Source organism: Cuculus canorus, chromosome 2, assembly GCF_017976375.1.
Source record: "Cuculus canorus isolate bCucCan1 chromosome 2, bCucCan1.pri, whole genome shotgun sequence".
NCBI lineage: Eukaryota > Metazoa > Chordata > Aves > Cuculiformes > Cuculidae > Cuculus > Cuculus canorus.
In genome coordinates, this window is record NC_071402.1 from 20,680,263 (window position 1) to 20,705,706 (window position 25,444).

A 25,444-nucleotide genomic window follows, 5' to 3' on the forward strand; every position below is an offset into this window, starting at 1 on the left:
AATGATACTCTTCACCTGCTATCTTAGATTACACCTGGATCAACAGCTGACAGAAAAAGCCTGTTGGGTTAAAGGAAGGAAGTATATTGATTGAAAATAATGACTGCAATTCAATACGAATAATGGGTATGACAAGAGAAGCTACAATTTCCTCTATGTACTGATACTTCCTAGCACATACGTTAAAAGCCTCTAAAATGCAGTTGTATGTAATGACAGGTTGAACCATCTGGCACTGTCAAACATTTCTGATTACAAAGTTAGTTTTTAACAGCTTTCAGATTTGTGCTAGAAGGCAGTCATAAGAAGTCAGTCGCACTACTCAAGTTAAAATTCATAGAACACCATATTAGCATATTCTTTGTACTTACATAACATCTTTTTCTAAAAAGTTCCATCTCACTAATCACACCAACTTCTATATATAATAATGACTTTATGGATTGTTTTATGGATTATTTTAAGAGAAGGAAACTTAACATAATTTTCACATAACACATACAGAAATAATTTTTGAAACAGGTCTTCTACAACTGCTTACAGAGGAGACCTAAGTAAAGGATTAAGGCATGACCTCATTTTGTAGTAAATCACTTATGTGTTTTGATACATGTAGAAAAAGGACTACTCTACCATCTTCAGAAATAACTCCTGAAAAGTTAAAACATTTAATCCTGAAGAACAATTAGTACCATTTCCTGTGCAAGTTATTCTGTAATTACATTAAGGTTCAAAGGTATTGAAAAGCTCATTAAAAGAGAAACACATTGTGCCTTGAACCATAATACTGATCACCTGCCACTCTGATCCCCATGCTCCAAAACAACAAGGTTTAAAATATCAAATACTTATATGGGCTTTGAGCAAGAGTCAATACCAAAAATGCATTGCTGGTAACAACACTCAAGCAATATATATGTTGAAAATACGAAGATTCAGAAGACATGCATTTACAATACCAATTTCAATGTGTCAAAGCAGAAATGCTCATGCAAAATCATTGAGCTATAAAGACAGTGTTTTGTAAGCACAGCCTAACACTTCAGCTAAGTAAGCTAGAAGTTGGAAGTCGGAGTTCTATTATGATCCTAAGTTTTGGAGCTAAGAAGAAAACTATTGCCCAGAGTTACACTACTGCAGTTTTTAAATATTTCTATTACATTCTACATAAAACGTAAGACTTTCTTCATTTCAAGATGCTCCACTGAGGGGCGGGAGGAGGAGAGGAGGAAGAAGAGAGGAAAAATAAGCCTTACAGTCAGAGATTTGAAGTTCTATCCTGAGACTCAAATTAAACACTACAATATATATGACAAGAATCATCATACTTTTGATTGACACTGGAATGCACAAGACTACAAATGCTTTAACTGCATGTACACTACAAAACAAAACCATTTAGACATGTAAAGATGTGTCCATAGAAACACAGTGGACACAGATTCATATGGAAGAAATGTGTTTGCTATAAAAAAAATAAAGAGAGAGTTCCAGTTACAGTATATTACTAAAATCCATGCATAGCATCTTAAAGCTGAGACATTAATTACTGGATTATTGAAAAATCACTTCATTAACAGATTAATTTTCCTTTTTTTGCCTCATCCCTGTTTTTAGACTTACAAATAAGTATTCAACATTCTAGATCCCGCAATAACAAATAACAGAAAATAGTCAGTTTACTTGACTGAAAACTAAGTTTGCTTCATCAGAGTTGCAACTTCTCTGCTGTACTCGCATTCCTTTCAGCTCTGAGCTTTAAATTACAATTTGCTCCATATAAGAATGATTTGTCATTGTGAAATGTTGCCTTAAACTGATGTTGGAGCAAAGCATTACGGTGGCATAAATTAAAGTCATGATCATAGTAAGCAGATAGTGTATTGCTTTGTTTTTCTTACTGGAAAGTATTTAACTATATCACTATGAAAGCATTAAAGAAAAAAATCTGTAACATTGTTTTTCCTTACCTCCCACTCTATAGCAGCATCTTCAGTAGAAGATTCTTCAGTAGTTTCAGACTCTTCCTTCTGTTTTACCACTATAAATCCAGGTTCCCGTAGAGATTCCCCAGTATTTTCTGCATAAATCTCTGGACTCCACTGGATAAAGAAGACATACAAGTGATCTGTCCTAGAGAAGTCAAGTAATGATACAGAAAAGGAAAATAAGGTAAGCTTGTGATCTTTCAGGCCATATCTAATAATTATTAAGTATTTAAGCTTAAAATAAAAACATTATTTCATGTTTTAGTAGATATTGGAGACATAGTTGAAAAAAAGCTGGTTAGCATTTTTGTTTTCTTTGTAATTACATAGAGTTGACTCTGGAGGAAAAACAGGAAACAGGTTGGTAATTGACTAGCTGGGTTTTCGTGTACAAGTAGGGTCCTTCAACCACTTCTGTCCCATCAGAAACATCATTAACAATTTAAATAAATTAAAAAAACAAAAACAATTTTTTATTTTTTTAAACTAGCTTCATAAAAACAATAACAAAATTTGAACTTAAAAATGTTTGAATGTCCGTTTTCCTCACTCCTGAACAGCTGAACACTCCCAAGACAAGTAACCAAAATTATACAGACTGTGTGAATTACTAAAAATATGAGGAAAGAAGGTTGAAAGTGTGCGTATCTATATATAGATAAATCATAAACTACAGAATACACTCAATGCAGTACTGCAGTAGGTGCCAAGATTTGAAATTACCTCCTTTTAAGTTATCTGCCACAAATGGCATGGTTCTCCAGTTTGGAAGAACAAAATGCCCAGATTCCAGAAGAAAGTTACTTACAACCCTAATAGATGTCAATGTATACTGTTTAAGCATTTCCTGTAGCTATGCAGATGGAGATTTAGGAAAAGGATGTGCAATGAATCTGCTAGTCTTTTTTCATCATGGAAAAGAGCTTCAGAGCTTGAACTCTGCCTCTGGTTACCAAGACTCTGAATATCCCTTATGTCTCTTTTCAGGTTACTTGCTACAGTGAATCTGCATACAGGATTAACACGAAGAACAATATTTGGACTCTTTTTGATCCTCTCCTTACTAAATCCCTGCAAAACTGAATGATGAAAGAACAGCAAGAGATACAGAGCAGCAAAAAAACCCTGCACCTGTAATTTTCATGTACGTCTATATCTGAAAGGATGCAGGATTCAGGTATGTAACAGTCTCTGAACAGGGTCAGTTATTCAAATATTCAAAGTCACCCTTATTAAAATTAAGGTTCCTGGAAAACACTGATGGAAAAAAAAAAAAAGAAAAGACAAATGACAGTAAGAGAGAATGAAACATTTCAGATGCATAGTTCTATGACAAAGCCAGAAGCAGCTGCAGACTTCTTACATGCTCAACAAGGTATCAATTTTAAAAAGTCTTACAAAATAATAAAAAAAAAATCCTGATTTCAACTTTAAGAACTTGAAAATGTGTATAAATAGAACAGTTAAAAATTAAATAAAACTTTATGCTTAAGGAACTCTAAGACACTCCTTCCCAGATTGATTCATTGAGGTTAAGAACACTGAATTAATGTAGGTTTGTCAGATACCTACTTCTTTCTCTTTCTTGCTACAAGGTGACAAAGACAACTGGGTTGAAACTAGGTATTTTGACCTATGCAGAGTAGCACTCAGCAAGGTTAACACTGAATTAAGAAAACAAGCACTCCACTAACACTACACCTGACTTTTTTGTCTATAAAAACATGAGACGGACATAGGACAGATAAGGAACAGATTAATAATTCCCATGCAGTTAGGGAGAGAAACTCTTCATAGGAGGAATCATTTCCAAGGAGATAAGATACAGACTGTAAACTAAGAACTATTTTTTCCATAAATAGGTGATAAATTCTGCCTTATGCTGAAGATTAAGTACTTGCTCTGCTACACTAGAGAATGAACCAGAGAAACAGTAATCATTTTAATCAGCCGATGTAGACACCATATGTGGAACATTTATCTGCTTTCAATTTAAAAATTATATGAACAGAAAAAAAATAGAGTTGACTGTAAGCACAAGAGGCCACCTGGCCCACTTAGGATTAACTACACCAGAATCAGTGTGACAGACATTCGTCTCAAGGAATTGCGTAATCTCCATGACGTCAGGGTAGTGGAGGTGATGTTGAAAAACAGGTTAATGATGTGGTAGCATAGACTCAATCTTTCACGATGGAAACCTCAAATATTTTGATCTAATTTCAGTCTATTACACATTTTCATTCAGAGTGGACACACACACAAAGAAAAAAGATTATTGCCTTTCTTGTTGCAGCCAACTTTTAAGTATGAAATGATTTTATGTTTGTAATCAACCTTTTCTCCTTTAGATTAAAGAACCCCACTTACTTCTAATTTTCTTTATATGTTACACTTTCTAGGTATTAATTAGTCTTGTTGCTTTCCTCTGGGCTCTCTCCAATTGATCCATATCTGTCCTCAACTGCAGTGCCCCAACTGGACATTCTATGCCATTCAGCTCAAAAGAAAAGATGGAAAAGTGACTTGATCATTGTGTGTAGGTATTTATACAAGATGATAGCCGATAGTTTTTTGTTGTTGTTTCTTTTTTCCCCACTCCCCCCTCTTTCTGACAAGGACATAATAATCTCCAATACACTCAAAAATCACATTCAACTTGTAAATAAGTGAAGTCAATAAGTTTCCTAGCAGTAGAGATCATTTAAGAATTCAAGACTTTGCCAGTGAGTAAGCATAGACATGTCTTTCAATCACTGCAACAAATTTAGACATTTTTCCAGCAGACACATGTAAGTTGCTTCCTGGAAAAGTTTTATGTTCTATATATAAAGACAAGACAAAAGAACCCCAGCTAGCTTTTCTGAACTCGGAGCAATAAGAAGTAGAGAGGATTTTTAGGAAGTTTCAAAATAATGGGAAGCACCGATAACAACAATAAAAACTTTGTTGCAGAACTCACTTCCTTCACCAGACACCACTTACTTGACTCTTTCTCTCATTATTCACTAACTACAAGCACAATCCTAAATAATATGATGAGAACCTACTGGCTGCGTAACTCAAGTAAATCAGTAAAACATCAGAATGGTAATGAGGTATTCCAGTGTTAAGCCAATCGCCAATATCCTCAGTTGTTCACTCTTTTTTTTTTGCATTGCACAGTCACCAAAATATTCTCAATGGTGCAAAAAAAGCAAGCTCAAAGACCTACTGGAAAGTGTTGATTTTTGCCTCCTTCTACTTCCTTCTTACCTTTCTTGTGGAACAGCAAACCAGTACTCATGTTTTTTATCCCTCTGTGCATACTGTTGCATTGATGCACTTGCTTGTGAAACAAATGTTTTTCTCATGGGTTTTCCAACTCTGAGACGCAGAAACTTGTGAGATCGATGTCGTCTTTTTTCTTTCATAAGCGAAGAACCTATTAGTAGACAAAAACTAAGCTGTCCACAGTGTACAAAAGAGCTTAACAAAGTTATTAGCCAATTTTGTATTAAGCAATACAGGTATATAGGACATATATAAATAAGTGTCAGCAGATGAGGTAAAATAGGGAGTAATAATTATCTGTTCTTTTCTTAATGTAAATTGCATCAGCAGAACTAATTTCAGAGTACAACACATTTGAATAATTCTAACATTCATTCCTGCTTCCAACCCCAGATCACATTAGGATAGTCTTTCATCCGTGCTTGAGAGTTTTTCATCAGGTATAGTCAATGCATATTCCTTAACACTGAATCAGACAACCCTCCCACTCTTAAAAAGATGTTCCATATAAATGCAAAAGATACGGCATTAAATACGTACTTCAGCCTGACTCGCATACGTCAAAGCTGTTCAATAGTTACTTCTCATTTAAAAAAGGAAAGTTTGGCACTACTAATGGAGCATTTAGATGAATTTGAATTTGTTAGCAAGATCAAACACTTCAAAGGTATGAGCACCACTTCAGGATCAAGTACACTGGACATTGTGGTATGAGGTCCTTCCCTCGAGTAGTATACGCAATTGGACTAACAGAATTATATGATTACTCTCAAGGTCTGGATTATCAAAACAGCACAAGGTAAAGGAAGAAGCCTTCTCAAAGCTGTTTTCCTGGTAGATTAATGGCCCAGATCCTAGAACATGACCTCCAGCCACAAGAGACTTTTTAAAACAAGGAAGAAAAATGTAAATTTAAGAGTTCTTACAGTCAGCTATGACAACAAAGGATTTATCCTACCTCTAGTGTTATACGTACATAAAACTATGTTCCACTTTTCTAGGACACTCATCTTTTCTTTACAGCTGAAGTTCTCCCTCAGTATATACGCAGACTACAGATACACTAAGCACAGAAAACACCACCTTCTTGATCTAAAATCATCTCTACTGTGTGTTTTTTAAATCAGACTTTCACCATGAAAGATTTTTTATCAGTAAATATTTAAATGCGCACCTCCTAATTTTCAGTTACAACACTTCAGAATTATACCTGTAGCATACAGTATGGTATTAACAGAATAGTTATATAAAATGCTTCCAAATCATCCATATTCTGTCTGTAAAATCAAAGGTAAATTGTTAAATATACCCCCCACAACCAAGAACAACCAAAAATAAACCAAAGCCCTGTTTTATAAGATTGGCACAAGAATTTTGTGGCAATATTAGAGAAGTACTCTTACAATGACACGATATTTGAGATTTTGGTCTTTCAGATGAAGTAGTTTAGAACTTCTCTGACACGGAGTTCAGAGGAATTAGATTTGCCCTGCTCCCAATTCTCAAAAGGACTATTTCAGATACTCAGTTTTGGTATGTTCTCCAATATATTGTTGTATATTTGACACAGAAATAATTAGAAAAAAAATTCTAGTAATGACTGTTTTTCATTTCAGTCTCTGCCAACATCCAGCTAAGCAGCAAACAGATATGTTACCTTTAAAGATATTTCAGCTTGTTTATATACACAGAACTAGAGACGATTACCATTTCTCCCAACTATCAACTTCATCTAGCTTTTACTTCAGTCCAGTAGTTACCAAAGTGTTTGTCAAAATAGAAAAGAATGTAAGAGAGTCCCAGGCAGCAAAAAAGATAGAATCCGAGGGCAACCTTTTTAGCTGCTATTCTAGTCTACTTATAGTTATCAACTTGTATTGTGTCACTTGATCAACATTCAGAGTAGATAAATCGTCGATTCCACACTCTGAACCATTTCACCTCTGCAAGGATCAACAAACAGTAGGTCCCCAAAACCCTACATTCTCAAAATTTCCACAAAGAGAAGATATTCTACCAAGTCCTTAATACATGCAGGGAATAAAAAGGCTATCTAGGTAACTTAATGATACAAAACTCATAGTATGACTACTTCAGAGTTTTGGTCCAATATACAGGATATTAGGAAGTATTTATGGCGTTTCAGTGACCCAGTATTTTTAGTCACCTGCTGTTAATACACCTGCCATATTTAGTCTTTGGTGACCTTCAAGAGTTAAACCAACAGCTCTGTGCTTTTACCTTGGCTCTGTTTAAATTTCTCTATAGACAAAGCCAGTAGAAGCTTCATCAGATCCATCTAGATCAAGAAATATTAACTCAATTTACTGTTTTATTTGCATTCTGCTAATACAATAAAAAAGAATGAGAAACACAATAATTCCAACTGATGTTGGACTGAATTAATTAACACTAATCTGTAAAAAGTAACTTGTGTTTGGTTTTGTTTTCTTTCTCTTTTACCCTCACAATTTTCAATGAATCTATAAAACTACATGCACAAGATTTCTAGCCAGTACTCCTCTGCCTGACTATGCAGCTACTTTTTTGGTCATATATATCTATACGCTCTGTGCCTGTAGAGACTGCAGGTTCTTCATGAACGACAGAGTCACTCGATGATATCTTTTAGAAAGCCAAGAAAACTAAAGCATCTAATACAACTGAACTACAAACAATATTCAATTTTAAGAAAAGCTGCAAAGGTGGCAAAGAACGTTCGGTGTTTACATTTAAACAAACAACTAGTTCTAGCTGACATTTTTGCCAGAGGATTTCCTCTAATACTTAAGGCATAAAAGCCAAAGTTACCGCAGAACGATGCAACAATTAACCTGCTTCAAATTTCAAAATTCAGTAACGTCTGTGACAGAAGTTTAAAAAAAACCCTCCAAAACTACCATATCATAATCTGAAGTGTAAAATGGATTTCCGTTAATCGAAGAATAAGCCTCTCTATTAAACACATTCTCAACTTTTAATAATTAAAATATACAATTGGACTTTTAAATACACTTCATGTACAACCTATTCGTTTGTGACAAGCACATGTTTTCTTTCTAGCCTCTGAAATATCGCACAATTAAAACTCATTTATCTCCATTAGTAATATGGCAAGGCATCAGAAAGTGATCTATGAATTTTTCAAAAAGCAAAATCAAACACATACAGAAACATCTTTAAGTTACCTAAAAAAGACATAGCACTTTTTTCACACGACTCAAGTAACTCCAGACTTTTTTAAGATAACTTCCAACTAATAATCCTAGGGACTGACCTTTTCAGAGGAGTAAAGTTACTCAAGAAATAACCTAGCTTTTCTTCATATCCATAGCATTCACTTTTTTCACCATCTAGCTCCTATTTATTCTGAAATACGCTTTTTGTATGCTTACCCTTGTTCTATTCAGCATGAAAGTATGACAAGATGCAAATGAAACAAAGTTCTGCAAGTTAAGTATTAGGTGTTTGAAAGTGTTAAGCCTCCAGTATTTGTTGCTCATACCACAAACCTTAACCAGAAGGTAGACATCCTACAAATAAGATGAAATTCATTCCTTGAAATTCATTCATACATTTGTACACCATGATCCAAATTTAAGTGACAAGTAGCTGTTTGCTAAAGAGCATTTCTAATTTTGAGCTCTATGGTGACCAATGCATCATACACCTAATTTTACAGTCATTTAAATTTTCTTACAAAGACACTGTGTTTCAATATTACCACATATATAATTTCAATGAGAAAAAAATAACAGTAATTAAGGTATCCTTGTTTTCCACTTCCTGAGCAATATCTTTCCCACCAGTTTATATAATGTATAACTTAGGTATTTCTTCCAACTTAAGAGAAATATAAGCAGTGTGTGGAGCAACATGTTCTACAGTATGAGTACAAAACCTGATAAGATGGAGGGTGATACATTGTCAATCTGGAGGCTAACATTGTATCCATAAATACTGACTCACCTTCTAATTGTCCATCTCCTGCAGTCAAATTTTTCCAATTAATTTCTTTTTGTGAATCCTGTTGCATGTTTTCTCTTTGTTGTTTGGTTTGTTGTATAGTGTGGCTCTTCCAGAGTTTGCGGAGCTCCTCAACTTCTGTCTCCGAGTCTTCAGTTCGCTCTCTCACTGCTTCTCCTTTGCTAGTTGCCACTTCCTTTTGAGACTCTGTGGTATCTTCACAACGTGGACATCGCTCTCCCGCCTTACTCTCACCTTCTGTTTCTTTTCCTAGCAAGGAATCTTGATTGTTGCCCACTTCTCCCTCTTTCTCATGCCCTTCACTACCATGTGATCCTTGCAAAGACTGCTGGGGGACATCTGCAACATTTTCATTAGGTTCTTGTCCCTCCTTTATAGACATTTCAGCATGTCCCAAACCTAAGCTGTGGGTACCAAACTGTTTAACGTTTACAATCCCTTCAGCACTGAGTTTTAAGTCACTGGCAGCTTCATTTGAGTCCGAAATGATTGTTAAACATTCAGCACTAGTCTGGTTTATTGTTTGGACAGATTCTAGTGATGCTCCAGAAGATTTGTCTTGTCGAAGCTCATCTGAGGAAACAAGTTCTTCGCGTATTGGAGAGAGTTCCGATTCTGTGAAGACATCTTCCGAAAGAGACTCCTCTGTGCTCCGTGGGGCAGTACTGGCACTGTCATTGCCTGTATCCCGAATCCTGGAATCCACTTCATCTGTATTGCTCTTTGAAGCTTTCTTGGAATGGCAAAGTTCCCTTACAGACAACTGTTCTACATCTCTGTTGAGCAAATACGAATGTTGTTATATCAAGTGCCTTTAACATCAAGCTCTTTTCTTTACAAAGTTCTGTTTAATACAGAAAAAAATTAAAGGGGCTTTTAAAGCAAAACAAAACTTAAACAATAAAAATTAATCCAGAGGATTAGTAATAAGAAACAAGCATAAAGCATGTTCTTGTAAGAGTAAGCTTACAGCAGATCTTTTGCCAGCATAACACAAATAGGACTTCCCAACATCATGACACCAGTTTCACAGTGACAAGCTCTTGTGAAACCAAGATTGTCTGAGAAATTTAAAGTAGAAAAATGTGAAAACCAACAAAAAGCCACACATAGGCATAATGTCTAAGGGTAGAAATTCTCCACAATCTTTTAAGCTTTGTCAGTCAAAAAGTACAACGGTATAGATCAGTCCCACTGCTCTACTATGAAGCCGACACTTAGCTCACCATAAGAAATGAATGGCAGAAATCATTTGGTCTAACCGTAACTATCTCAGCTAGTCAATGCAGAACAACTAGAGCCCAGAATCCCAAATCACTAGATACAGCTGAATAGCTTAAAGAGCAGACGTCAAATGTTGATAACTGTTGAAAAAATGTGAAATGTTGAAAAAAGTTCTTCTTTTAAGTTGCTCATTTTCCACAATGGAAATAACCTTATTTTAACCTGCCTTTCAGAATAAGCTAACCAGAAATTCTATGAATTTTAGAAGGAGAGGACTACAAGGGGACTGTGAGCACCCTCAGAACTGTATCTTCATGACTGAAGCTTTTCCAGTGTTGTCAAAAAAAAAAAAAAGCAGTACACAACCTCATAAAAAAAGCAACTCGCATTTAAACATACTTTTGACAAGAATTCTCAGTGTCAACTCCTTTGCTACCACAAGCACGTTACATCTTCCATTACCTACTATCAAATGCTTTTCAGGAGCTCATATCTTAATCTCCCATCTTGAAGAAAGTTAAATCTACTCCAAATTGCTACAGAACTTTTTTTCAGTTAGGTCATACTACTCACATTACTGAGATAGTGCTAAAACTCCAGATGTTTGCAAAGCATATGCACCCTCTTATCAAAGTGTTAACATGAAGTTGATGTTAAGCTTGTGCTGATGTAGTAATTTTGCTTACAAAGCATATGGATTAGAGTTTAGGATTTATCACCTATTAGATTGGGCTATTTTCTTAATTTCTCAGTATTACACTGGTAAGGTGTGCTCCTTGGACAAACAGCGCCTACAGTTCACAAAAATCTGTAAAATATCTGTACATTTTCAGATTTATTTTTCCAGTTTCAGCATAGATTGTGACTCATATATAGAAACCACACAACACGAAATTGCAGTTTTAAGAACTAAAGAAACACTTGGGTTTGTGATCAGTTTATAACAACCTTATTTTTAGCGTTAGGATTGTTTTTCCAGGTTTGACAGTTGGCAAAATTAGGAATGAAAGATGGCTAATTATAACAATAGAATATTTAGAAAAAAAACATATAGTGCAAAAACATGATTCAAGTCTGAAATACCTCAAGACACACAGGTCTTGCTAGACTGAGCTGTAGCTGTTGGGAATTCTGGTTAGAGACTTAAGAAATGTGAATTTTTTTTCTTCCCCAGAATTTAAAAACATGCCTCAAATTTTGATGAGGTTAAGGCGTAAAAGTGCTCGGACTGAAGAAAATGTTAGTAGTTGATGAGAAAGATAAATCAAATTGGACGTTCAGGGGTCTAAACACACAGCGTGTGACCTTTTATTATTAGACGTGGTTTTGTTCCATTATGCACTGATATCATTAACAAAAAAAAAAAGTTTGTGCTACAAAAGCACAGAAATCAACAGGGAACAAAGTAAATTTGAATGTCAACATTGAGTCATAAAGAAACTAAACATGCTAGGAAAAGAGACTAGTTTTGCAGCAGCAATATTATGATTCAAAAAGGCAGATTAAGAATAGTCATCTGATAATTCATAATCTCATTACCTGCACTATACATCAGTTGCAATAGGAACCAAGAGCAACCTTTTAAAACCCATTCTGGAAAAAAAAAGAACCCAACCAAACTTCTAGAAAACAACCATGCTGTAGATACTATTCCACATTAAAAGCCCCAAAAGTACTACTATAATAATACATACATATGTTGGTCTTTCAAGAAACACATGACTTCAGGCAGCAAACAAAGCCAAGCCAAGACACAAGTCTACTATCAGTTCTCTGCTGATATTGAACTTAAAAATGCGTTATTTCTTGCCCAAAGGCAAATATGCAGTTCCTCCCTCAGCCAAAAAGGGCCTAACATCATAAAAATATACACAAACCTCAGAAAACTGGTCTACAATCATTTATCAGAGCAACAAGAGAGTATGTGAGGGTAGCTTGAGAAGGAAGTGCGAAATGGCAAACAATAAGAGTTTGGACTTTTCTATTCTGTAATTTTTAAATTAATAAAGAATCAAATGCCTCTGTAACTTTTTATGATGTGGAAGAGTCAGAAGAAGCTGTATGGTAATTCTTGCTATACACGGATTTTTAGAAGAGATACTGGAGTAAATTTGAATGCATGTATATAAGAGGATTTAATCTATATAGTATGCAGAACGTGAGAATTCAGAGTAAAGCAAGCTTTCTCAGGGGTCTTTCCAAGAGTCTTTGATGTTCTTCGTCAAAAGGAAAACAACAGAAAAAATCCTGTAGTTTTGCTAGTTTTGTATGGTCATCAATATGTCTACAGTTCATTTTTACTCAAAACTTTATAAATACTATACTATCTTACATGCTTAATGAATCCTTAATTTTGCTGTCCACAATTTCCTTATACAGAGCAGCTGACATCACTTCTTCCATTGGGCACATGATGCCATACTCTTCACAGCCGTTTTCTTGGACCAGAGGATCCATTTTATGAGGATCAAACATTATATTATTTGGCGTCACTAGCAGCACACCATTGACTGTACCCTAAAATGAGAGGGAAAAGAAGTGGTAAATTTCGTCCTTCATATTTCAGCTTATTCTCTTTTTTTTTTCTTTTGTAGGAAAAAGGTGGTTTTGAATTTTCTTTAAAGCATCTTTATATTTATATTCAAGCAACTTCATACAGTTTCTTGTGTTTTGCAGTCATCTAGAAACATAACTGTCCCTCTAGGAAAGCAAAATTAATGCCACCTACTTTCCCGAAAGAAACAGTTTTGTTCCTCACAACTACTTAATTACTGGGTTGAGTTAAAAAAAAAGAAAAACCTACACACTCTGAAGAATATGCTAGAGAGCTCGTCTGAGGTAAAGACACACCAGATAACCACAAGGCCTATTGCTAGTTTTGGAAGAAAACTTCAAGCATTGTCTAAAATCTGACTCTTAACTCTTCTCACTTTTTACTATTTAAGTAAAGAACAAAAAAAGAAAGATCTTCAAAAACTGTCATTTATCATCATCATCTTTACACAAAAGCAACAGCAATATCTGTTGCAAGTCATTCTAACTTAATGGACCTGTTGATGGATTTGACAGATACGTTAACATGAATGAAACTAGATTAAAAATATTAAAAATGTTTAAAGAGCTGCCTCAAGATGCAGCTTTGAATGGATTTAATCACAATCATACTGCTGCAGTACATGAATAAAATTAGATTTTAAACTTCTAGTATGAAAAAAATTACATGAATGTTGATATCCATACCATAGTTTCTTACACAATAGAGCTACCAAGGTAATTCACAATACGCCGACTTGTTTGGTGTTTGTTTCTAACATTAAAAAAACAACACCACTTGCCCACTAAAGCAATTTATTAAACTGTTAGAATAGTAAAGTAAGCTAAAACTATGAATGGAGGAAGTGCAGCTTAGCTTTAAGCAGGATGACAGCGATCCTTCAGTTACAGATCTTGGATCCTAAGGACTTAAATTTAGAAAGTCATTCAAAACTCTTCTGCAAGAATCACAACAGTTGTTGAATGTGCTGCTGAAGTTTATCAGGAACTGAATAAATATCCAAACTCACTGATAAACTGTTCACAGTCATTACAAACACTGAGTATTGAGGGGATAATTTGTTTTCTGTTCTGTTCTAAGAAGATATATCAGCACAGCATGAAGTATAACCACAATTCTTCCCATTTCTAAAATTTGCACCCAGCATCGTGACAGTTGATGACTTTCACAGAAGAAAAAAAAACAATATGCCATGTAGTGAACGAAAGATTAGGAGTGATAAAGAACAAACTCAAAATAGTATTAAAGCCTGCAGCAATGACCACTGATATCACTACTACAGAAATGTGAAAAAAAGACCCCGAAAAGCAGCGCAAACACCAAGTACTCTTAGTCCTTCAGTGCTTAGTAAGGTTTTATACATGCCTTCTGGAGTACGGAGCATATGCTAAAGATTTAAGTCAGAAGAACATATTTATATAATTCCAAGCTATTTAAGACATTGAAACAAAATTGTCACTGGTATTTATTTCTCAGCACTGTATTGTGGAAATAGACTTTCAAGATGCAAAAAAACTCCAAGAAGATGACTGTCAATAGGTTACAGCTGGTTATCCCTGCTGCAGTCTAGAAAATAAATTTAATATGATTGCAAAAGTCAGCATAAGTCTACCCAGAAGAACAATTTCTTCTCTTTAAACAAATACCACTTCTGTAAATTCAGCACATAAAGCAAACGGCAGCACCAATTCTAAATCTGAGCTCTTTCATTAATGACCACACATGAAAGTGGAATTGTATCAATATTCTCCAGATCTGACCCAGAAAAGTCAAGGCCATAGACTTGATGGTAGTTGCACTAGATGATCATTGTAGGACCCTTCCAAGTGAAATATTCTACTCTTTCACTGCCCACATGTTGCATATGAATCTTCAGAACTGTCAGGATGGAGAGAAAAAAATAGGTAAGCTTGTATGATTGCTCTAGCTGAAGGATTTAAGTGTTGAACACCAACTTCCAAAATGATGCATTACTCAGTAGATGCAATCAGTAATCTACTTCACTGGAGAACTCATTTCAGACTAAGATTTTGTCTTTGTTTATGCACTATTTCATGAACAAATGATCCTGCCTTGATAAGCTAAGTACACAGGAAGTACTAAAGCTTTTGAGGCTGCAAAAGACCTGAGGCAATAAAGGAAGATGACATTTTTCTATCAAGGAGTGAGCTGTCACAACTGACACCACTCATGTCAGCAAGGTCACTGGTTTTATTATACAAATACAAAATCCAATGCCTTATCTGTGCTCTCAAAAGCAAGTTAAAAACTGTTTCAGCTGGAAGTCCAGATGAAAAATTGATTAAAGATTATTTTATTACAAAATAAGTTTTGTAAGTCAATTTTACATTGCTTATCTGAACACTAGAGTCGCAACATTAGAATAACCTATATGAAGAATCAGTTGCATATCTCATTTGAGTTACTGTGCTCCAGCTTACTTTTTAGCAATTCAGAATACACTAACTTACCGGTCCTAAACCACACACGACAGGCTTGTCAGTATCTTAAAGAAAAGTCATCATATCCAGGACAAAAAGTTTTCAGGACAAGTTTGAATGTGTTTAAAGAAATTGTGTAGTACCTTGGTTTAGTCTCAGATGCTGAGGAACAGTAGAGACAATGTTTGGCAGGCAAGTGTTCAGCCAAGGTAGTGTGCAAGATTGACAACATAAAGAAAACAAGTTTAAGAGGCCTTCTCTTATAAACTGAAGCTTCCTAGAACAGTCTGACAGTGATCTGTTTGATGGCAGAAAACCTCCAAACCTGTACATCGGGCAGCTGTCCTTCACAAGCATGGATTCTAAATGCTGCCTCTGCAACCCCAGCCAAAGACAGAGCTAGAAACCTAAAAGCTTGCTTAACCTGGTCATAGAAGAAAACCTCAACACCAACAGGTAAATAGCATAAAAATAATCTGAAATTGTAATTCTATTTAAAATTTATTACACTGATTAAAAAAAAACAGAGAACCAAACCTTTGGAACTATCAAGCTTTTATGGGTACTTCGCTAAGAAGCTGATCAAGCACTTCACTTGCAATGACCATAAGCAGTTGAAAGATTACATAGGTATTTTGAAAACACTGGGTTGGCTTTATTACTCCTTAACATGACAAGACCTATTTAATTGTTACCTGTTTAGAAGATGACAGGAGGCAACATTTCTGCTCTGGCTCACAAGTTATTTGATATGGTCCACAGTTAATTTATTAACACTTCAGGGCACTTCTCTAGTGAAGAATTGCTTCCCCAAATCTACAGGCTAGAAATGAGATTCTTAACATACACTAAACATCATTAATAATTCCGTCATATTTTATTGGTATTGCCAAGGATCACTAAACATTAACCTAGGTAAAGCATAGGTAACAGCCAGATACAAAAGCATTTTGTTTGGTCTCAAGTTTCAATTAATATTTTTCAGACATGACAGTGTCTCTGACACTTCTTGTAACAAAATTCTGTGACTCTTAAAACATAGCATCTGTCTTACTACCTCCTAACCTGTATGCAAAAGAAAAGCTTCCTTAAAAACCTGCGGAACACATTTTACTCAAAAGATGGGTTTCTAACTATTCTAGAAATTCAAGTGCTGATTCTGTGAGAAAACAATGAGTAACAAAACAGGTTAAGAAGGAGCACACGTGCATCTAGCCAACTACTGGTCAAGAACTGCTCAATGCATTATACTAGTACTCTCTGAAACATGGAAACTGAAAGAGCTCAAGCCTTTGAGAGCTAACACCACAGTTTGGCCTAAGTGAAGATAAAAATGACATATCTTCTTCTAAAGGAGGGTTTCTCAAACTTCATTCCCTAGTTGGTTTGTCATTATAAATCAAGAAAGAATTCTCTGTTAGCATTCCTGCAAAACGTATACTTCAAAACTAGTCTCAGAAGAAGCTAGCAACAGACTTGAGCATTTTAGTACCATGCACTCATTTTAGGTTCTGGGTATCTTTCTGGTTACATATACACATTTATGCACCATGGCAGCAGATGTCACAGTTATTCTACAAAAAACTCGGGAATGGGTTACAAGACTGATGCCAAGAAAAAGACATAGAGCATAATGGTTTTAGTCACTTACTTTCAATAACCTAACCTCCCCTGCTATCTTATAAGCACTGAAAAATACTGATAGCCTGAAGTCTGTTCCCTTTAAAATCATCTTGTTTTCTTGCTTCTGGAACACGGAGAAAGTCTGAAAGCTCCTCCTCTGTCCCAGTTAAACTGCTGAAAATATTTTCAGCGTGAACATATTCTTTAGAGTGAAGAATAGCATGGGGGTCCTTCCTATGCCCTCACCTACCCACGGCAAGACAAGATGAGCCCAGCTTCTCCTTTTTGATCACACTCTGCCATGTAGTGTCTTCAGCACAGATCCTTTTGATGGTAATTAAAAATTTGTTGAACATTTAAGAAACAGCCCTTTGATTTTATTTTTACACAAATTAAGTTTTCAAAATATTTTCAAAAAAATTATTTTTACCAATAATGTGGTTAGAGAGAGACAGATAAAACCTGTAATTTACTACTTACAAAGCTTTTATCACAAAGATGTCAATTTAGTTTTATTCTTTGTTTCTTGCAGAAGTCTTGAACCTTGTCAGTGTTGTCCTTTTCTCTTCAAAACCAAAAAGTTTTTGTGATTTTTGTGTCCATATTGCCGGGTTGTTTAGGGCTTTTTTTTAGGCCTTTGTACTAGTAATTTTCCTTTACCTACTACTTTTCAAAATAAGGCAAGTAAACTATGAAGCATAAGAAAAAACAAAGAATTTCAAAGCTCCTCTAATAGTTTCAGTTTCAATAAGCAGATTATTTAAGATACCTTTTTCTGCCTCCAAACATGATGAAATGAAAAGCAAGAGCATACTTTTCTACAAAAGAAGCAAACAGTGTAGCTGCAAGAAAGGGCATGCCTACATAGGCAATAAACAGGGAGTTAAGATGTGACACTGCAGCATACTGGTTACACCGATTTATTGTCTGATCAGCATATGGCATATTTGCACCATCCTGTTTCTAACTGTGTCCAATACCCTGCTTTTAACAGCAGCCATAACCAGATAACAGAGAGTAAATATTAGAACAGAGCAAATGTTTCCAGGCTCCAACCACAGCATCTCTGATAATCCCCATATTCCTGTCCAGGAAGTCACAAGTGTGACTAAAACCAATTCCAAACACATACAGAGTAAGCAGTCTTGAAAGTGAGAAATAAGACAGTACTTCAATGCAAACTCTTTCGCGTATGTGAACTTAAGCACATTGAAAAAAAGGCTTTCACTAGATTTTAGTTTAAAAGCATTAGTTGCAGTGATGACTGAGACCCTCTAAAACAAATAATGATGAGTTTCAAAAATCACTTCTACAGTGGGAAGCAGAAACATCATCTTCTAAGCTTTCTTCAGAAAATTTTTAAAGACTTATGTTCCTGCATTGTCAGGAAATTTATTAAGGAGATGGTAAGACTACAATGCCAGAGGGCATTAGTCCCACACATGACACAAAGGCTAAATTAAGTATTAAACTTAAGAAATTTGACACTTGTATTGGAGCAAGTTAGCATTCATTTCTCTTGCCACCCACCTCCCCAAAAATGGATTGACACTGTGGTGGATTGTACAGCGTTTTAGAAATGGAATACTCCTTGTAGCTCTCAGAAAATAGTCTGTAAAGACAAGTCAAAGAGAGATGCTATGAGCAATCTTGTAATAATTCTGATGAGGACTTACAGCACGTAAATAATATTCTGTAAATTTTAACCCTACGTTATATTTCTCCAGTACAGCCAATTTCTAACAGAGGCTCAGTTTTCAGTTCCTCTGTATCAGAGTACTTAAAAGAGAGAACAAATGATTTATCTAGGATCAAGTGAAAAATGTCACCTAGGGACGATGCAAGGAATGAAGCAAAAATAGCTGCAAAGAGGAACAAAGTAACAAACAAAGCTTTTCCAGTACTTTTCTTACCATCTTCTAATACACAGCTTTTGCCAATATGTATGTGCCGCCAAAAGGCTTCAAGTAAAGACAGACAGATCTGCAATCCGTGCCATTAGCAAAAAAACAAAACCGAAAAAAGCAGGTTTATGAGATTCTCAATCTGTTTTATCATCAGTGTAACATACCTGCAAACCTACTGATGTCAGAATCAGCAGAATTTGCATACGCATACCAAAATTCAGGTGAAGGAAGAAGTACTGTATGTACTTTAGAGTTTCTTTGCATCCATTCAGTTTGAGTGAAGGTATGATTTTTCATTATTAAACCGTCTAATAGTCATTTTTATGTGGGGTGGGAGAGCAATACATTTTGGTATTTTTTCCTAAAACGTTCTCAGGCAAAGTCTTCTTAGGTGACCTCAGTCCCTAAAAATCTGCACAAGACTTGCCCGTCTATGAGAGGAACATTAATTAAGGAATGGAAGTTAATTAGGTGACACTAACTTGGAGACACTTGTGTAATGACACTAGCAAAAGAACTTTAACTACTTCAAAGAAAAAAAAAAAAAAATCAAGATTTCTACTACACTATACTCAATACAGAAGCATGTGTTTGCAGAATCAGAGGTTAATTCTGCTCACACTATTCCACTTCTGGGAGATGGAAGCAAAGCTACCCAACTACAGACTTCCTTTTAGTTTAAGGAATGTTCTTCTCCCATGCAAGTGAAGAGAATTACTTATGAGAGACAGTAACGTAAGGTGCGAACAGACCTCAGGCCCTCAACATGAGGGTATCACTTAACAGTATGGCTACAGGGACGTTAGTCACAGTTAATTACGTATTAGCTGCTTGAATCATGTCTAAGGAAGAACTGGTGTGCAAATCCAAAGAAAACAGTGAATATAAACACAATATATTTTTTTAAATACATATATATACATATGTATATAAACTGATCCATCTAGCTATTAGTAACTAAATTTTACTGTATGTTTATGGTTTAAATGTACTTTAGTTTTACATCCCATACAGTAACAGTAAAACGTGAATGTTTTAAGTACCTTGCCATTAGTGATGTACTTGCAATTAATTTTTAGAAATTTCTCTGTAAATGCTTCCTCCTCTTCAGAGGTAGATGACACCACCCTTGCAGGACGAACACTTGCATGTGCTGGTGAGGCAACAGACTCTTTCCGTTGGACTCCATCTGGATCCTAAAAGAGAATGCAAAAAAAAAAAGTACTTAGCAACTTGCCTTTTTCATTAAGAGATTATTGTTTAACTTTTGTTTTCCTTTGACATGAAAGCAAAGGGTTTCAAATCCACTGCAGTTTAAAGGAGAGCATATGTAACTTATGAAGCACAGCTTAACCAGCCCATGATAAGAAAGGCAAGTGGGCCAAGATATTTGGAAACAACCTGGGAATAAAATATGAAAGGAAATCTTCTGATATACTGTCACATGCAAAACCTGACCAGAAGTTAGCACAAAGGATTATAATCCAGCTTCCACAGAAGTCCTACTAAATGTCTTCTGTTATCCTTCCATAACTTTATACAATACTTTATGACAGGTAGTTTAGCTAGTGCAACCCTGTGTTCAAAGCAGACCTAAGCCTACATTAGATCAGGTTGCTCAGGCCTTTCCAGTTGAGTTTAAGTCTTCAAGGCTGGAGATTCCACAGCCTCTCCAAGAAACCTGCTCCAGCATTTAGCCATGCTTACTGTGAAAAGTATTTTCCTGTTATTTAATCAGAACATCTTGTGCAGGAACTTGCAGCTGATGCTGTCCACCGTTCTACTATGAACTTCTGAAGACCCTGACTCTTCCCTCTAACCTGTCTAGTAGGTAGTACAACACAGAAATCAGGTTGTCCAATAATATTTTCTTCTCCAGACAAAAAAAAAAAATCAAACAACCCAGTGCTTTCAGCCTATCTTTATGCCTTGTATGTTTCCATTCCCTGATCATCTTAATGCCCCCCCCCCAGTCTCTCTCCAGCATGTCAATCTTTGTCTGCTACTGAAGGTGCCAAAAGTGGACAGTGCAAATACAGCTTCACAAGCTACCTAGACAAGGGAATAACAATTTTTCCATAATTTGTTGGCATTCCTCTTTCATCTGCAACTTGGCATGTGATTAGCTTTTCCCATCACAAGTGGACATTGTTCAGCATCTCCACCAGGACATTAGTCTTTTGCTGCAGAACTGCTACATAGCTAGCCAGCCACCACCCTGTACTGCCACATTGGCCTCCTTCTGCCCCAGGCAGGTCTCAGCTGTTGTTGAACAACAAGTTGTCTGTCATTTCATCTCTCCAGAATATTGATGTCCCTCTGATGAGCAGCCCTTCCCTTTCCCCCCAGTGCACTTGCCCTGATTTTTACTGCCCGTCCCACCCCAGATTTGCTGACTGTGCATCCTGTCCTTTTCCCACCACTCAGATCACTAATGGGTAGATTAACAATATTAGACCCAGTAGGACCCTAAAGGATTTTCAGCTGTCCGCCAACACAGAAAATAAAACCCAAAAAGTAACCTGTCACTCACACAAATGCTGAAACACTTTAAGCCCAAAGACCCTGCCAATTTTTCCAGCCCATCTTGTATTCCACCTATTCAGTTCACATTTTCCCAGTATTGCAATAAGGATGTTTTCGGACAGTGTCAAGGGCCTGGTTGTACTCAAAGTAAGAAACGTGCACTGCTTTTGCCTCATCTGCTGAGGCAGTCATCTCATCACACAGTGCAATCACTGTAGTCAGGCATGATTTACCCTTGGTAATTCATTCTGGCTGTTCCTAGCTGTCTTTACCTTTCACATGGCTGGATATAATTTCCAGAGGATTGCCTTCATGACCTTTCAAATAATAGGAAGAGTTACCTATCTTGCTTATATCCAACAAAGTAGTGAACATGCAACCCTACCAGGGACAGGACAGACAGCAAAAAAACTGATCTTGAATAAAAGCTACACGTATAGTGGACTGACCACACCAGAATCTATATTATTGTCAAGACAACCACGTTTCTGAGCTTAATCAACATTTAAAGACTTCCATTCCATAACATAATTGCTATTTTTAGTTACTAATAAAATATTACTCTTCATAAAAAATGTGAATTTCTATATTCCCTTTGGTTTTCTGCTTTTCTGCAGTTCTATTCACCAACATAAACTGCAGCTAAGAGTAAATAATAATATCCAGGAACATTATGCATAACTGTTTTCAGTTCATTATCTCTCTGGCAGTACTTCAGCCTTTGCTTGCATCTTTTAATTTTAGTTCAAAGGAAACAACGAAACCCCAAACAACTTGTAGAACACCGAGATGAATTTTGCTGAAAAAGCTAATGAAGATAGAATTAAAAAGCAATTTTCCGTGAGATAAATACTCTTCCTGTACATGCCTTTCTCCTAATGAACCACATGGTCACCTTTGTGATAAATATAACTTGGCAAGCGGCTGCAAGAGTCCCCAGTTGATACCCAAGTCCACTGTGAATAAGTCAGCTATTTCTCATTCATATTGCTATGCAACGTAGAAGCAAGAATAATACTGGTGGTAGACTTCGAAGTTTAATGAAAACACCTGTGTCACATTTTATTATGATGTGCATTTAAAGTTGTATAGGTAGTAAAGCTTATTAGATCTTCTCAAATATGTGCATCAGACTGCTGAATGAAGAAATCCTTCAAAAAACCTAGCAGCATAAGAAAGGCTTAAAAACCTGAGTTCTTACATACACACTGTCAATAATTTACCGAAATACACACTTAAGTGTAGCAACATAAAAAACCTGAACAAGGTCACAGATGTTTCTATGTAGCCACATGGCTTTGTTAAGCTACTCCAATAAAACAAAATGCAAACAAAAGAACAGAACCTATCTTAATTTCTATTTTGCCTCAGAGGTTGGTTAGTCATTTTATCCAATTTCTAGCAAGAACTCATTAACTGCAATGACCATAGGACAGAGAGAAGACACTTTTACATTATATACGCAAAGTAATATATGCTCTTTACCTTGAAATGCACTTAAATTTAAACTGCAAGTTTGGAGTTAAAATTAGAGGAGACTCAAAGAAGACAGACGTCAATACAGAGCCCTAGAGAATGCATGTTAGTACTTCTCTCATTCATAAGGATATTAATCAGCAAAGAGAGGAAAGAGAAACAAAGAACAGGTGCTATGATGAAGAACAAAACCCTCCAGTCTTAACTGGTGAAATAGAAGTTGAGTGCTTTTTGTGTTGCCAGAGACACCATGTGAAAAACAAAACCACACACAAAGAGTTCACAAAGACAAGCACAAGTGATTTCCATTCTTTTCTTTCTTTTTACAAACTGTAACCATCCCCTCTCTCCTTGCATGTACTCTGAAAGACCTCAGAAACAGACACTTCTATAAAGACTATTACATATTGTCACATTCTTCATTTATTTTATTTTCCCTGAAGCATTTAAGAACTGCTTGTAGTGATCCACAACATGTAATACAATGCACAAGATAGTTCTGTAACAATACATTAGGAATCAGTCAAATTAAATTTAATGTTCAAATTGTTGCCAACATTGAACTGCCTACACTGAACAAAATCTTTTGCATAACAGGATTTTAACTTTCACAATATTTTAATCTACTTTGTTTCTTCTATACTTTAAAGCTTTTATCTCTGCTATGTGCATAGGGTCAATAAAAAAGTCCAAAAAAGTCACAATTATGGTTACAGTATTAAGTCTCCTTTATCCACTATATGCAAACAAGCATATACAAATAACAAACAAAAGCAAGAATAAGAATACTTTTTTCTGACTTGGGATCTAGTGCATTGTCAGAAGGGCTCTGATTTCTAGTAGTAAAACTAACAGGTTTCCTTTGAGTAACTCCTCAATACATGCTATATTGGTAGGCCTATTCTAGCATTTACAGTCATACTGAGACAGAGCTAGAAGAGTGTATTCTTGCAGACTAGTCCATTTACTGTGCTACAACACCTTCAGTTTGCCATAAAACATAAAAGGAACTATTCAACACAAGTGACATCAGACATCTCACGAGAACAGGTCACAGTAAAGGTATAACAGCAAAACTAAATTGTAATTTTCAGTAGTAGGGTCATCACAGCCTTTGCAATGCAGCTGGGGAACCCATTCAGCAACAGAGCAATACTTTATTATATTTAAACTTCACTGGATCAAGTCATGCAAGCAAATAAATAAAACAGATGCCTGAAGTCTCAAACCTTCCTAAATGGTGAACACAGAATCCTGGAGCGCTTATCTGACAGTTTGAATGAGCACTACAAGGAAATGCTATCAATAAAATTTGTTACTTGAGAGAAAAATATAATAATAACTGGGAAAAGAATGGTAGTGACATATTAAGAAACATCTGAATAAGGTCAAAATCGCACAAATTGCAGAGAAGCTCAGGCTCCGATACTGCATCTTCCTGGTTGGAGTTCTCTCCATGGAATTCTGTTGACAGCAAACCAGTGTTCCTGAAACATGCTTTTACAAAGCTTTTACACCTAGCCAAAAATCTACATTTGAGCTGAATTACACAGCAGCTTTGACAGCTAAGCAATTTTGGTATTTGGAAGTCTACAAAGGTAGAACTACTGAAGAGAAGTCAGCTGTTGCAAATTCTGTTCAGCCCATCACTGAAATGGACTTTATTTTGGTTTGCTAAATGAAGCTGAGAACCTGCATCTCTACAGGGAGTGAGTGGAACCCTTAACTTTTAGCTACTTGAGTATTCTTGCTAATGTATCATTGCTATACAAACTATCAATAAGATCAGAGACAAGTGTTCAACTAGTTCTGAAAGGTAAATACAGAAGCAGTAGGAACTAGTATTTACATCTCTGTGCAAGAACAGTACTTTGCTACAAATAACATGCCTCCAAATCCGTTTTCACGTAGAAGACTCATTTACAAAGATTTAAAGCTTATATTTACTTTAAAAAAGGTTCTATTTTACTTCTGAACACTGAGTGTTGTAAAGTACTTTCTCCCCAAAATGAAAGGATAGTTTAAGAAGAAAGCATAGCATCTGTAGCATTTATTTTGTAAGGGAAAATTAATCTCAAGGACAACAGGTATACCTACATTTACTGTAGCCTTGTCAAGCTCTGCTTCGGAAGATGTAGGTGATAAGGGACTTATAGGACTTAGAGAGGGGGAGCTGTCCACACTAGAAATGTAGTCTGGGTCAGGAACATACAAAATCTATAAAGAAGATATAATGTAGTTAGAAGTTATGCTTTCACGTTTACTTTAGATTTCCCAACAGTTCAGGCATATTCGCTATGCTTTCTCAAAATTCGCTATACAAAAATCACTCTTCCTCCTGTTAACTTTAATGGATATTATGATTTGAGGAAATAAACAATACCACACAAAGTACTACTTAAGTTTAGGTTTTCAAGCTTTTAAATGTTATCTTGAGATAAGACC

At 35.8% G+C, this 25,444-nt stretch overlaps 1 protein-coding gene across 11 annotated transcripts in view; it reads right to left on the minus strand.

Annotated features, from left to right (window-relative positions):
* The window catches only part of OXR1 (oxidation resistance 1), a 273,264-nt gene that overhangs the window by 30,267 nt on the left and 217,553 nt on the right, over positions 1-25,444 (minus strand). For 8 of the 11 annotated variants that reach the window (XM_054057089.1, XM_054057092.1, XM_054057093.1 and 5 more), the window contains 6 exons: positions 25,097-25,216; positions 20,041-20,193; positions 12,805-12,989; positions 9,231-10,024; positions 5,244-5,412; positions 1,971-2,133 (listed from right to left, as the gene is read on the minus strand). In XM_054057089.1, the coding sequence (XP_053913064.1) occupies positions 1,971-2,133; positions 5,244-5,412; positions 9,231-10,024; positions 12,805-12,989; positions 20,041-20,193; positions 25,097-25,216 (1,584 nt within the window). The remainder of the gene's footprint in view (positions 1-1,970; positions 2,134-5,243; positions 5,413-9,230; positions 10,025-12,804; positions 12,990-20,040; positions 20,194-25,096; positions 25,217-25,444) is intronic. The other 3 variants (XM_054057094.1, XM_054057097.1, XM_054057099.1) reach the window with 1 other exon arrangement.